Raw genomic sequence first — 12,648 nt, 5'->3', positions numbered from 1 at the left:
GCAGGACAGAGGAGGCATGAGGGTACCCAGTGCCCAGAAATGCCCTGTGGGGATGGGGCAGGGGGAGGGAGACACCTGGAATGGGCAAAGCATCTCTCATCCTGACAGCCTGCAGGCTCCCACTGTGCCCAGCTGGGGAGCGCACATGCTTCTGCTGGTTATTCCAACTACCCCAGCTATTCTGTACCCTTGGCACTCTCACTGGCGCTGCCATTGGTCACACGCACGTAAACACGTGTACACACACACACACACACACATCTGCTTGTGCTCAGCCCAGTCACAGACCCAGGCCCCCCATTAGGGGTCAGGCCCACCCTCTCTTAAAATATTTGCATTGTGCTTTGACCCTTCCTTGCAAACCAATCCCCCCACCTGTTCTGCACCACGATGTGACAGGTACACCCTCTTCCTGATCCTTTTCTTCTACTGCTGAATGATCCTCAAAAGTGCCCAGTGATTAGGCTATAAGCAAAGTTTCCTGGGCATATTTTTAACTTTCCCATATTCTAGCAGGTTCTGTGCCTCAGTTTCTCTATGAGTGCCATGACAAGCAAGAGCCATGTGCTGGATGCCAAAGCATGGCAGTGAGCTCATCCCCACTTGGCCCCATAGATGGAGCACCCTGAGCCTAGGCCCAAGGTGGGATGTGCTAGTGAGGTCCCCCCTATCCCCCTCACCCCACAGCTACAGGGTACAGGGCACCTCCTTGAGTGGGTATGGATGTGTATTGGGGGATCCCACATCTCATGGGCTGTCTTCAGGGCCTGGGCATGAGGCATGAAGAGACATGGACCAAGAGAAGGAGTGGGCATGGGCTAGAGCTGGGAGCCTGTGGTCCACGCACCATGGGTGAATCTGCCAAAGGCCCGGCGGGAGTGGCCGGTTTTCTGAAAGAGAAAAGCCAGAATGAGTTGTTGAGAGAAAGGCTCACTCCTGCTGTCCCTTACCTCCCATGCAAACCTCTATATTAAACAGAAATTCATTCCAGGGGCTTGGGGGGGGGGGTGGTTAGATAATGCACACAGACACTTCCCGCTGTAGGGAATGTCTCCACTCTTCCCTGCCTTTCAGCCCTCCCAGCAGGAGCTCCAGGCTACCCAGCTTGGCTCTGGGGAGAAGCAGAGGAGGAAGAGAGAGGAGAGCAAAGCTGTGGGTCAAATGCTGGGAGTCCGACAGAGGCTCACAGGATTGGGGACCTGAGCCATACCCCAGAGACAGAAGCTAGGAGACAAGATAGGAGGCTGACTGACGTGAAGGAAGAGATGGGGGTGGGGGATGCTTGGATGACTGGGAGATGGAGGGGCGAGGACACAGATTCCTGGTAAGGGGGTTGGGGAGGACAGATACCTGAAATAGGTGTCAAGCGGGCAGGGAGGGTGATGGGGTTGCTGAGGGCAAGTTCCCCCAAGGGCCAGAGCCTCACGAATGCAGGAAGGAGGCCTGGGTACGCGGAGGACAGGGCAGGGCTTGGGGAATTTATTGAGCTCCGCGCGGATCCCTGTGCGTGGCTTCCAGGGAGCTCGGGAAGATGGAAGGCTCCAGACTGGGGGGCTGGGGAAAGCTAGGGCGGGGGGCCGGGGTTGGACGGAGGCGAGGGGAGACCAGGTGGCAAAGAAGCCAGGGGGCACTCCACGCCGAAGCTGCGGCGGGGGCCTCCCCGGGTGGTCGCGGGGGACTGTGGACGACGGGGCCTGGAGGGGGGGGGTGGTCTGCCCTTCAGCGCCGGGAGGGGCCGACGTGCTCGGCACCCAGGCCGGGGAGCCCCCCGGAGCGCGCCCGGCCGCGGCCCTCGGCGGCTGGTTGGGACGGGCAAGGACCCCGCGCCCCCTCCCCCGGGGCCCGGCCGCGGTGACCCGCCCTCCCTTGGGGCGCCCAGCCCTTCCCGCCCCCTCCCGGCGCCGCCCGCCCCCGGAGCCCTCACCTGGAAACGCTTCTTCACCCACAGCTTCTTCATGGCGGGGGAGGGGGCCGCGCCGGCGGCCGGGCGAGGAGGGGACGGGCGGGGGCGGGGCGGAGTCGGAGGCGGGGCCGGGGGCGAGCGGGGGAGCGGGCGGGAGCCGGCGCCGGTGGCGGAAGGAGCCGCGGGGCCGCGGGAGCCGGGGCGGGGGGAAGGCGGCGGCGGCGGCGGCGGCGGCGCCCAGAGCCCGCCCCTCCCCCGCCGGCCTGCACCCCACCTGGCGCCCCTTCCCTGGCCTGCTCCCCTGAGACCCCTGGGGCGCCGCTCACCTGCCTCCGGGTACCCCCACCCCGCACCTGCCTCCTGGGCCCTGGACACATGGGGAAACTGAGGCACAGAAGGGGGTGCCGTGGCCCCGATGAGAGTTCGGGCCACCCTCTCATTGGCAGCCGAACGCGGGGCGGCTCTGGAAGGTCAGCCGCATCTCGACTTGCTCACTCCACAAACATGCGCACACTACCCTGTGCCAGGCAGCCCCGAACTTGTCGTCGCGGCCAGAACACGCCGCAGGGCCACAGCGCCGGGTGGGGGCGCCTGGGTCACACGCAGGGCAAGGGCCCTGGTGGGTGGGGGCTCCGTGCTGAAAGGAACCGAGACTATGAAAACCCCCAGGCTCCTCCGGAGAGCCAGAGAGGGCCCTAGAGTTTCTGGATGGTAGGTCCTCTGTCCCTGCCCCCTGGCATACGCACACACACCAGCTAAGGTGCCCAGAGGTACTCCTGTTAGTCACAAATACGACCCACCTTCTCACTCACAGGTGAGCATACTCACCAAACTCTGTTTGTCCTCCTCCCATTCAGCACCATGCACACTTTGCCACCGGAAACTCAATTCTCCCTTCCCCCCAACAATCATTATAACTAAGTTTCTTAAGCATTTACTAAGTGCCAGGCACTTTATAAATGTCACCTCATTCACAACAACCCCTTAGGAACACTGAACTGGCTCCGTTTAACTGACAAGTGACTAAGGCTCAGAGAAGTCCTATCACTTGGCCAAAGCCACACAGGTTCTCTGTCTCCACTGTCCTCTAGATCCTAATCCCCATCCCAGAATATGCAAGTAGTGCCACTCACTGTTACCAGTTTTTACTTGGCCCCTGAAGTTATGTGAGTTTATGGACCTTCTTTTTTTAAGGTTAAAGTTATGTCTTGTACATTCTGGGTGCATACAGGTGGTCCTGGTTCCCAGACCCCCAAAAGCAAATGTCGCAGATCCAGACACATGAATGGGGACGAGCACTGAGAGCGTACATGTATGTGTCCCTATGGGTTCCAGCCAGAGGACCCTGGACACCCACAGGCGCTCTCCCTGCCCACCCCCAAATATACCCACTCACAGATGGGGGAGCTGAGTGAGGAGAGGGGGTAACTTGAGCCCCTGTTCCCCAGGAGAATCCGAGGGGCTGGCACATTCCATAGCAAAAATAACCAATGGGCAGTGGGCGTGAGTGACGGGACAGCTGGGCCGAGGACAGGCCTGTGGGATTCGGTGTTCCTGCTCTGGGTCTGCACTGTTCACCCCCACAGGGCTGGCCTGGGGCATGCTTGCAGGGTGGGCCACCCCCAACTGGCCCTAGATTGCCCTCTTTTCCCCAAACCCAGACTCCCAATTTCTGCACTGCCAGCCTTTCCCCTTCCAGAGGAAACCCAACGCATCATGCCATGCGTGATTCCTCACACAGACCCTCCTCTGAGCCAGATGAACCCACTCCCCTCCTATTTGCTTCTTTTTCCTGCCTGGAAAGTCCAATTTCTCCCTTCCCCCCTTTTGCTTATCCTGCTCTGCATTTCTGACACCCTGTAACATTTTTACTTATTGGGTTTATTGCATGTTGTGTATCTCCCCTCACTAGGATGTGATCTCTAGGAGGACAGGAACTTGGGGGATCCCCCCTTCCGTTAGCCCAAACACCTATAACAATGACAGGCCCGCAGTAGGCACTAGGTAAAATGGGACGGAGTGGCAGAGCTGGGGGTGGCGGGGATAGGGAGAGTAAATCTTCCTGGAATAGCTCATTCATCCAGCCTTCCTCCCACCTCCGTTCTGACCCTTTTCTAAGAAATAGCTGGAGAAGTGGCCATCTCGAGTGCCACTCAGGATCTTCCCGGGAGAGCCTGGCCTGGCTTCAGGAAAGTTCTCCTGCATGGGCCTTGGCTACTTAGGCGCTTCTCTGCTCCTGTCTCTCTTTCTTCCCAGGGCTCCACACTGCTCCCACTCTGGCTCCTCTTCCCCTCCCTGATGAGGACTGGGCATGAGTGGATGGCAACACTCTCCCTACCCATCCCTACCTCCATACTAGTTTCCTCCTGGCTTTTCATCCAGACATTCCAAGTTCCTGGTGAATAAAATAACGGCAGAATACCCCTCGACACAGGCTCTGGTGCATTCCCCACCTTCTCCTTGCCTGAGGAAGCCCTCTCTCCCTGTCTCTAACCTCTCTTGTCCATGACCTCAAATCCCCAGCAGGGTTCACACTGATCTGTTAACCTTTGGCCCTACTGATTGAAGCCAGAGTCTGGACTCTGGCTATGAAACATCGAACTAACATGGCAAGCACTGTCAGCTTGCCCCTTCTCTCAGCTGTGCTCTCTCCTCTTTACCCCCTGCCCTTTAGTCCACCCCCCTCCAGCCACACCTGTCCCAAGCGTTGAGGGTGGCACATGTTCTGGTCACTTGGTTTGCAAATAGCTCCTCAGCCTGCACAGGTGGAAGCCTGCTGTTTTGAAAGAGAGGAATACCCAGCCTATCTTGGAGACTGGGCCCGAAGACGGCTTTGGGGATATGGTCGGGAGAAGGATGGTTAATGGTAACAAATCCTGGCCTTAGTCTTCCCATGCTTCTCTTTCTGAGGACAGGCAACATGGACCTGAACCCCTATTGATCAGGCTCTGTCACCTCATTAGCCATGTGACCTCGGGTAAATTCCCTCTTGGGACCCCAGTTCTCTCCTACGTGTAACCATTACTACAGTAATCTGGGTTTGGAAGATTAAATGATGAAATGAGATGGGGTGCTATGCCCATGCTAAGGATTCTACAGGTAGCCTGCCTGTCTGCCGTCTTCACCATTCTTATTCTTTCCTCATTTCTACACCCCAAATCCCACCCTCCTATGTCCCATCCTCCAGACTCTCCAGTCTGCAGCCCACCTGTCTTCTCAAGGCCCCGGCCTCCCCAAGCCAGGCCAATATCCCTCCATCCTTGAGCGAACATCTCAGGCTTCAGGAGTGCCAGGAACCTCAGCATCACCCTGTCTTGCCGAGCCAGACAGCAATCCCAGCCAGGAAACTGCCTCCTTCTTCTGCAGCCAGGTCCTGGCTGGGCTTCCTCGAGAACCCTGAGGTTCTCCTGCTGTTGATCCCAATTGAGAAAGTTTTCCATGAGTAAGTCTGAGCAATGCTGACCTGCTTGCCCAGCTGCCCCTGACCAAGACCCGGAACTGGGCAGGTACTGGTTGCCGGGGGGCGGGGGCAAGAGGAGGAGGAGGAAGCCAGGCTCACGCAGTCAGTCACCCACCATCACCAAAGCACAGCCCTGCCCTCCTCCAAATCATGTGGGAAGGGCGTCATAGTTAAGCACATAGTTCTTCGCAGTAGGACAGACCTCCCTGCACCCCTGCTCAGGCACCTATCTGTACAACAAGAAATGTCATTCAGTCCTTTGTACCAGCTTCCTCAGGGTTGCAATGGACTTAAATGATATTTCAAAAGATGTGATGGTGTATCACCTGCCACACAGTAGCCTGTTGCTCTTCATAACATTATAAATTATTACTAAGAATTATCACCAATTAATAATAATTATAAGACCAATCTTGGGGTAAAGATTTCACCAGTAGGAAGTAGTTCTCAAATGTGACCTGCTGCAGCGCTATCTTCTTCCCGTGTTAACGTGACTATCAAAAGGCCCCCGATCCAGTCCTCACGACACCCAGGGTCCTTTCCTTACCCCACGCCTCTCAAACATGCTGTTCCAACGAGCACAGCCTGGAGACTGTCCTCCTAGAGTCTGTCTAGATATGCCCACCCAGCATTCAGCCCTGCCGACCGTGCTCCCCAGCTTACAGACGGACCAAGGAAACACATCTTGCAGGGAAACACAGCCCTGCTGGGGGGGGGGGGATGGGGTCTAGCATCCTGTCACTCTCCCCACTTTGGGGGACCCTAGCAGGTTAGGGGGCTCTCCTCTCAGAAAGAAGGCCTGGGCTACTCTCCATACAATGGACAGCTCCTCTCCCTTCCTTTTTCTCTCTCCTCGCTCCAGAATTCCTTGAGTAGGGTGGAAACCAGGAGGGATGGGTTCTTAATTCTGGGGTGGCCATAACTAGCAACATGTTTTCTGGTAGATCTTCCTCTGTTCTGAACTACAGTGTCCTCACCTGCAAAAGGAAGTGAGCTGTGGTTCTCTGTGGTCAATTCAACTCAAAACAAACATGGCACTCCTCAGGGCTTCCTTATCCTTCCGTAAAATCTCCCCCCACCCCTGCCCCAGGCCCCTGGGTGTCTCAGTTGGCTCAGGGCTCAGTCGGTTAAGCGGTTAAGCCGTTAAGTGTCTGCCTTCAGCTCAGGTTGTGATCCCAGGGTCCTGGGGTCCCACTTCCTGATCAGCAGGGAGCCTGCTTCTCCCTCTCCCTCTGCCCCTCCCCCCTGCAAATTCTCCCTCTCTCTCTCTCTCTGTCTCTCTCTCAAATAAATAAATAAAATCTTAAAATTAACAAACAAATAAATGTTTAAAATAAAATAAAATAAAATCTCTCTCCCCCAGACTGTATTCTCCTCAATCATACCCTCTGATTTGATTTATGTTCTGTTTTCAGGTCCCTTTGGCCTGAGAGGACCAGAGCTAAGATCCCCAAGGAGTCTGATCCTTCCCCAGCTCAGAGCTCTGCCAGGATGGGTCCCTTCCCCTGACTCCAGGCTGGGATGGCCTGTACCTGGCCAAGTACAAAGCCAATCAGGAGAAGCCAGCCTTGACGCTCTCTAACCCCAGGCTTGGCCACAGGGAGTACAAGGAACCCGAGCTGAAGACTGTAAGAGGGTGGGCAGGGTGGGGCAAGAGAGAGAGGGGAGGTGCTGCCAGAGGGAGGCTGAGCCCCCCCTCCATCTCGGCCGCACCTCTTTGCCTCCTTTCCCCGCCAGCTACTGAGGTCCTCCATCCTTGTGCCTTCTCCTCAGCCCCCAAGGATGTACCCCTAACAACACCACCCAGCCGGAGTGAGAATTCCTTTTTGAAGATGCCTGGGACACACTCAGGGATCCCCTAGCTCTTTGCCACTGCCCCAGCTGCAGCCTACTCCCCCAGCATTCTGGTTCTCAAGACTCCGTCAGCCCAAGGCTCTGTCTGAGGCCTAGAGAACAACTGGTTGGCTTAGGGGCTGAAAACATTAAAAAGGAAACCCAGACACTGACCCAAGGAGAATCTGTCCGGGGCCTGACCCCCATACCAGCCCCAGCAGGACCCTCAGTACCAGGCCCAATCTTGTCCCCTCTCTTCTGCCTCGAATCATCATCTGTCTCTTCACACATGAGCCTGGCACTCTACCCCGACGTGGGCAGGGGCCCAAGCCCCAGCCTGAGCATCCCCCTTCCATGCCCTCTGAACCTCAGGCAGACATGGCCCATTGGCTTCCCACACCAACTCCACAAACCCCCATCCCTCAACTGTTTGTACCACCAGGCCTGTCCACAGCCCGCACAGGTCCGTGTACACACACACACACACACACACACACACACACACAGGCTTGCATATGGATTCTCAAGCACCCACGCATACGGATTCTCATACACACTGGGGAGCTCCCAGCCCTCGCTCCACCCCTGATGCTCTGCACCCTGTTCATACCCACTGGCTTCTTCCAACTAGCCTGGGGCTGATCACACCCACGTGCCCCAGCAATGGCCTGCCCGGAGCTCTGACCCACCCCTCAAGGTTGCAGCAGGACCAGGGGAGCTCGTCCCTCTCTCAGACGCGTGCACCCCTGTGAGGTGTCTCAAGTCTAAGTTATCCGAGCTGATAAAGACCATTTCCCCCAGACGGTTTTCTCTCTCTACAGGGAAACTAGGAGGCCTTTCACTGTGGAATTCCCAGAGAGGCCTGCGTGGGGGCTCAGGTTTTGCTTACCAAATGCTGACCCTTGACCTCTGATCTTCCTGCGGGGAGCCTCTCTACTTGGACACCCTCCCCACCCCCAAACACACACTTTCCTCTTGATTGGCACTTCTGGGTCGGAGCAGCTGAGCAGACCGAGAACCGGGACTTCCCACGTGGCCCCGGCAGCCCCGGCCCGGCTCTGAGCACCCCACCAGGCGCGCCCCCGCCTCCCCATTACCTCCGACCTCCAGCACTGTGAGAACAGCCTCGCAGGAGGCCTGGCCCCGCTCGTTCTGGGCCCTGCAGCTGTACACGCCGGCGTCCTGCGCCCCGCAGCTCCGCAGCCACAGGCAGCTGGGCTCAGGGGCCGGCGCGGGCAGGGGCTGCCCGTCCCGGAACCAGCGGAGGCTGGGCTGCGGCGTCCCGCTCACCGCCACCCGCAGCCGCACGTCGCTGCCGGCCACCACCGCCGCGTCCTTCAGGGGCCGCAGGAAGGCGGGCGCCCCGGCCACTGCCCCTCCGCCGGCCCCCACCTTGGCTCGCTTGGGGGGCACCCCGGGACTGGGGGGTGCCCTCGTGCCCGCGTCCCCGCCTCGCGTGCCCCGGGCTTTCTGCATGGCCTCTGCGAGCTGGGCTGTTGGGGGTGGGTCTCTGGAACCGGACGGCCACGGGGGCACCCGGGGATGGTGCCCTGGGAGATGAGTCCTGGGGGGCCGGCGCCCTGCCTTCCTGCTGCCCGCCCGCCTTCGGCCTGTGTTACCCAGAAGGTCACCAGGGCGGCCGGCGGTTGCGCCTCGGGGGCTATTTTTAGGCCCCCCGGCTCGGGTTGCGAGTGAGCAGTGGAGGGAGGGGGCAGCAGAGGAGGGGACTTGGACTCCAGTCTGCTCCTTCCCACTCTCCAGGAGCCCCTATCTCCAAGCCCCTGCTCCAACGGGTCCCTGAGGACTTGTTCCAGGTCCCATCCCCTAGGGTGCACCCGCCCCCAGCCCACTCCAGAGTCTGGAGTCGGGTTACCCCTGGGCTCAATCCCATTGCCCTTCCACCCTCTCCTCAGACTTCTGATTCCCAGCGGGGGAGAGGGAGAGGAGGTCCTGGATGACATGTCTGAGAGGCAGATGGGGAAGCAGGCCCAAGTGAAGGTGAGCAGATAGCCAGGAAGAAGGACCAGTGGCCTGCCCCAGCCTTCAAGCCAGCCTGGTGAACCGTGAGCCTAGGAGCAGGGAGTTGGGGTGGATTCAGGCTCCCAGCTGGTCCCACGCACCCACCCACTTGGTGGGTGATATTGAACCTTGCTCAACCTCCAACTTCTCATCTGTAAAAATGGATAGTTGAACAGGGGTTGCAACAGGCAGAGAAGGGTGGGAAGGACATTCCAGGCAGAGGGAACAGCATGACCTAAATCAGAGCGTGATGAAAGTAAACGACATGTTCTAGAGTCAGAGGACTTTGGAGGGATTGAATTGCAGGGGGGTCCGGTGAGTGGAGGTGGAAGTTTTGCTCGCTAAGTTCTGATGGCAGTGGGGCACCGCAGCACGGTTAAGCAGCAGGCTAACATGGTCAGAGCTGGGTTTTAGAAGGATCCCTCCTGACAGCCATGGTGTGGAGGGTGAACTGGACATGATGGGACAGTTGGAGGCCAGTTACAGTGTGGTTCACAAAGGATGGCGCCTGTTCCAAGTGCAGGCACTCAGGCCCCACCCCCCAGAGACCCAGATGTGTAGGGAGGGCTGGGAGGGTCCAGGAATCGGCACATTTAACAAGTGGCCCCGGGTGACTCTGATGCTTCTAAAGGCTGCAGTTTCAGAAACATCAAGATAGGACATTACTGTTTTTCAAAGTTCAAGTGAGGGGCACCTGGGTGGCTCAGTCAGTTAAGCGTCCAACTCTTGATCTCAGCTCAGGTCCTGATCTCAGGGTCATGCGTTAAAGCCCCACCCAGTGTGGAGCCTACTTTAAAAAAATAAACAAAAATAAAAGTTCAAGTGAGACTTGTGATGGAGTATTTCCATACCCTAACTGGTGGTGTTCACATGAATCTACATATGTGATAAAATTGCACAGATAAAATTACACACACACACACACTAAGGAATGCGTGTAAAACTGTTAAAATCTCAAGAAGGTAGATGGACTAATGGCAATTTCCTGGTTGTGATATTGTCCTGTAGTTATGCAAGGTGTTACCATCGGGGAAAGCAGTCTGTATTGTTGTTTATAATCGCATGTGAACCTACAGTTATCTCAAAATAAAAAATTAAACAAAAGTTCAGGTGAGAGACCTAAGCCTGACCTTGAGCCAGAAGGGGTGAAGCCTGGGAAGGCAGAGAGGAGCCAGAGGAGGAGCCCTGAGTCATCCTGAGATGGAGAAAGGTACTCTCAATGTCACCTCATCCCCCACCCTCACTCTCGGAGACCAAAGTCAAAGCGTGCTTGTGTGTGTGAACGCAGAGGGTACAGAAGAGACCATTGAAGTGCTGAATTATGTCCACAGGGATTAAAAGCCTCGAGGAATGAAATTTCTTTGTTGTTTGCATGCATTCAAACTTACTCTTTGTGCTGTTCAGTTCTTTGGGTCTTGACAAATGGAGAGAATCGTGCATCTTCTACCACAGGACCATACAGAGCATCGCCCTAAATATTTGTCTGAACATCCCCTTTGCGGTCAACCACACCCCCTCTCCAAACCCCAGGCAACCACGGATGATAAATTGAAGTCTTACACATGAACGAATGTAATTCTAAAAGGTAAAAATGTGGGGGAAGTCTTCGCAAGCAGATGGAACATCAAGAACAAAGGAAGAGACTATTTTATTTTATAATTTTTAAAAAGATTTATTTATTTATTTATGAGAAAGAGAGCGAGAGCAAGCACATGTGTGCATATGAGTCAGGGAGGGCGAAAAAGTGAGAATCTTCAAGCACACTCCCTGTGGATCATGGGACCTGAGGCAGGGCTCGATCTCAGGACCCTGAGATCATGACTGAAGCCAAAACCAAGAGTCTGACACCCAACTGACTGAGCCTTCCAGGCGCCCCAAGACTATTTTAAAAAAACAGTAACCCAAAGCCACCTAGCACTAGACCTCAACAATTGGCTCAGAATGCACGCAGTAGGTGGTCTGTAAAGATTGGTTGGTTGGTTGGTTGGTTGGTTGGTTGGTTGGTTGACTACATGAAGGGTGTGGTCTTGAGCAAGTCACTTAACATCATTAAGCTTCGGTCTCTTCATCTATAAAATGGGGTAGCTCGACTCAGGGTTTTTTCATTCATTCAGCAAACATTTTTGAGTTCCTCCTCTGTGCCTGGCACTATTCTAGGCAGTAGGGATAGAGCAGTGAACAGAAGAGACAAGGATTCCTGCCCCTGTGGGAAAAATGGAGCAGGGCAAGGGAGATGGGAGTGTGGTGGGGTTTGCACTTTCTAATGGGGTGGTTGGAGCCTCACTGGGAATGACTGAGCCAATCTTAGAGGAGTGAAGAAGCCAGTGGTAGAGATGTCTGGACAGGAATACTTCAGGCAGAGGGGGGAATGTGCCTGGGAGGCTCCGAGAAGAACGAGGGGGCCAGTGGGGCTGGAGGGAGTGGAGGGGAGGGTAGAGACATGAGGTCAGATGGGTATCAGGGGCCAGATAGTCTAGAATCTTGTAGGCCATGGTATTTTTATTCCTAGTGAAAACGGGAAGTCATCTCAGAGGATTTTGAGCGGAGGAATTACATGGTCGACTTAGGTTGTTGTGATGGCTTTAAATTATTATATTAAATATTAAAATGAATATTAACTATTTAAAAGGGCCTGGCAAGGAGCCTGGAACATGGCTTGTGTATCTCCTGGCCGAGTGTCCAGAATGGGGGCATCCATTGATGTGTGCTCAGGGATGTGTGGGCCTGGGTAGGGAGGGCACTGGCCGTGCAAGTCGCTGGCGCCCTCTCCTGGAGGAGTCCGCTCTAGCTGTGACCCTCGGAAGCCCTCCGGCTCTGGCCAGGCCCGCCACCCAGCGCAGCTGGCTGCAAGGCGCTCATCTGTCCCTCAGAATGGGCCCCAGAGTGCCCTGCGGCCTGGCGCCGGGCTGGGTGTGTGCTGCCAGTCTGCCCTGCCTCGCAATCACAAGCCTATGGTGTCATGGAAAGAGATCTGGACTCCAGAGGCCAAGGAGCCCGGGGCCTGGCCCTCCTCTGCCACAGATAATGCTGTGCGACCTTGGCAGTTCACCCCACTTCTCTGGGCCGTGGGGAGTTTCCTGCAGGTCATAATGATGCACCGTGCACCTGGCACATGGTAGAAGGTTAGTAAATGTTGGTTGGATCAGTGAATGAAGTGGGGGCCATCAGCCTTCTCAGTAAATATTTAATTTAGAGAAAAGTAAATAAAAGTGCTCAGTGGGTGTTCATTCAACAAGTAGTTAAATATTTAATGAGCACCTTCTATGGAGCAAGCACTCTCCCGGGCACCATGGGACCGGTGGTGAGTAAACCCATGAAAACCTTCCCCTTGGATAGCTGGCATTCAGGTGCTGAACCAGAGGTCATTGTCATATTTGCATAAGTGTCCTGGGCAAGCCGGTGAGAGGAAGAAGAGGGAGGGGTGAGTGGGTGG

At 56.1% G+C, this 12,648-nt stretch overlaps 1 protein-coding gene across 9 annotated transcripts in view; it reads right to left on the bottom strand.

The window, feature by feature from the left end:
- SPEG (striated muscle enriched protein kinase) overlaps window positions 1-8,835 on the bottom strand; it is a 55,674-nt gene extending 46,839 nt beyond the window's left edge. For 4 of the 9 annotated variants that reach the window (XM_087863757.1, XM_087863758.1, XM_045777513.2 and 1 more), the window contains exon 1: window positions 8,294-8,835. In XM_087863757.1, coding sequence (XP_087719883.1) covers window positions 8,294-8,672 — 379 coding nt within the window. In that variant the 5' untranslated portion in view covers window positions 8,673-8,835. Of the gene's footprint in view, window positions 1-847; window positions 891-1,924; window positions 1,981-8,293 lie in introns of those variants that run through there. The other 5 variants (XM_087863753.1, XM_087863754.1, XM_087863765.1 and 2 more) reach the window with 3 other exon arrangements.
- Between the last annotated feature and the right edge of the window lie 3,813 nt (window positions 8,836-12,648).

The sequence above is a fragment of the Ursus americanus genome, chromosome 1 (genome assembly GCF_024610735.1).
Source record: "Ursus americanus isolate L20-20 chromosome 1, mUrsAme1.1.p, whole genome shotgun sequence".
In the NCBI taxonomy this organism is placed as follows: Eukaryota; Metazoa; Chordata; class Mammalia; order Carnivora; family Ursidae; genus Ursus; species Ursus americanus.
Note: the sequence above shows the minus strand (reverse complement) of the source record. Positions and strands in the feature narration are given on the sequence as shown.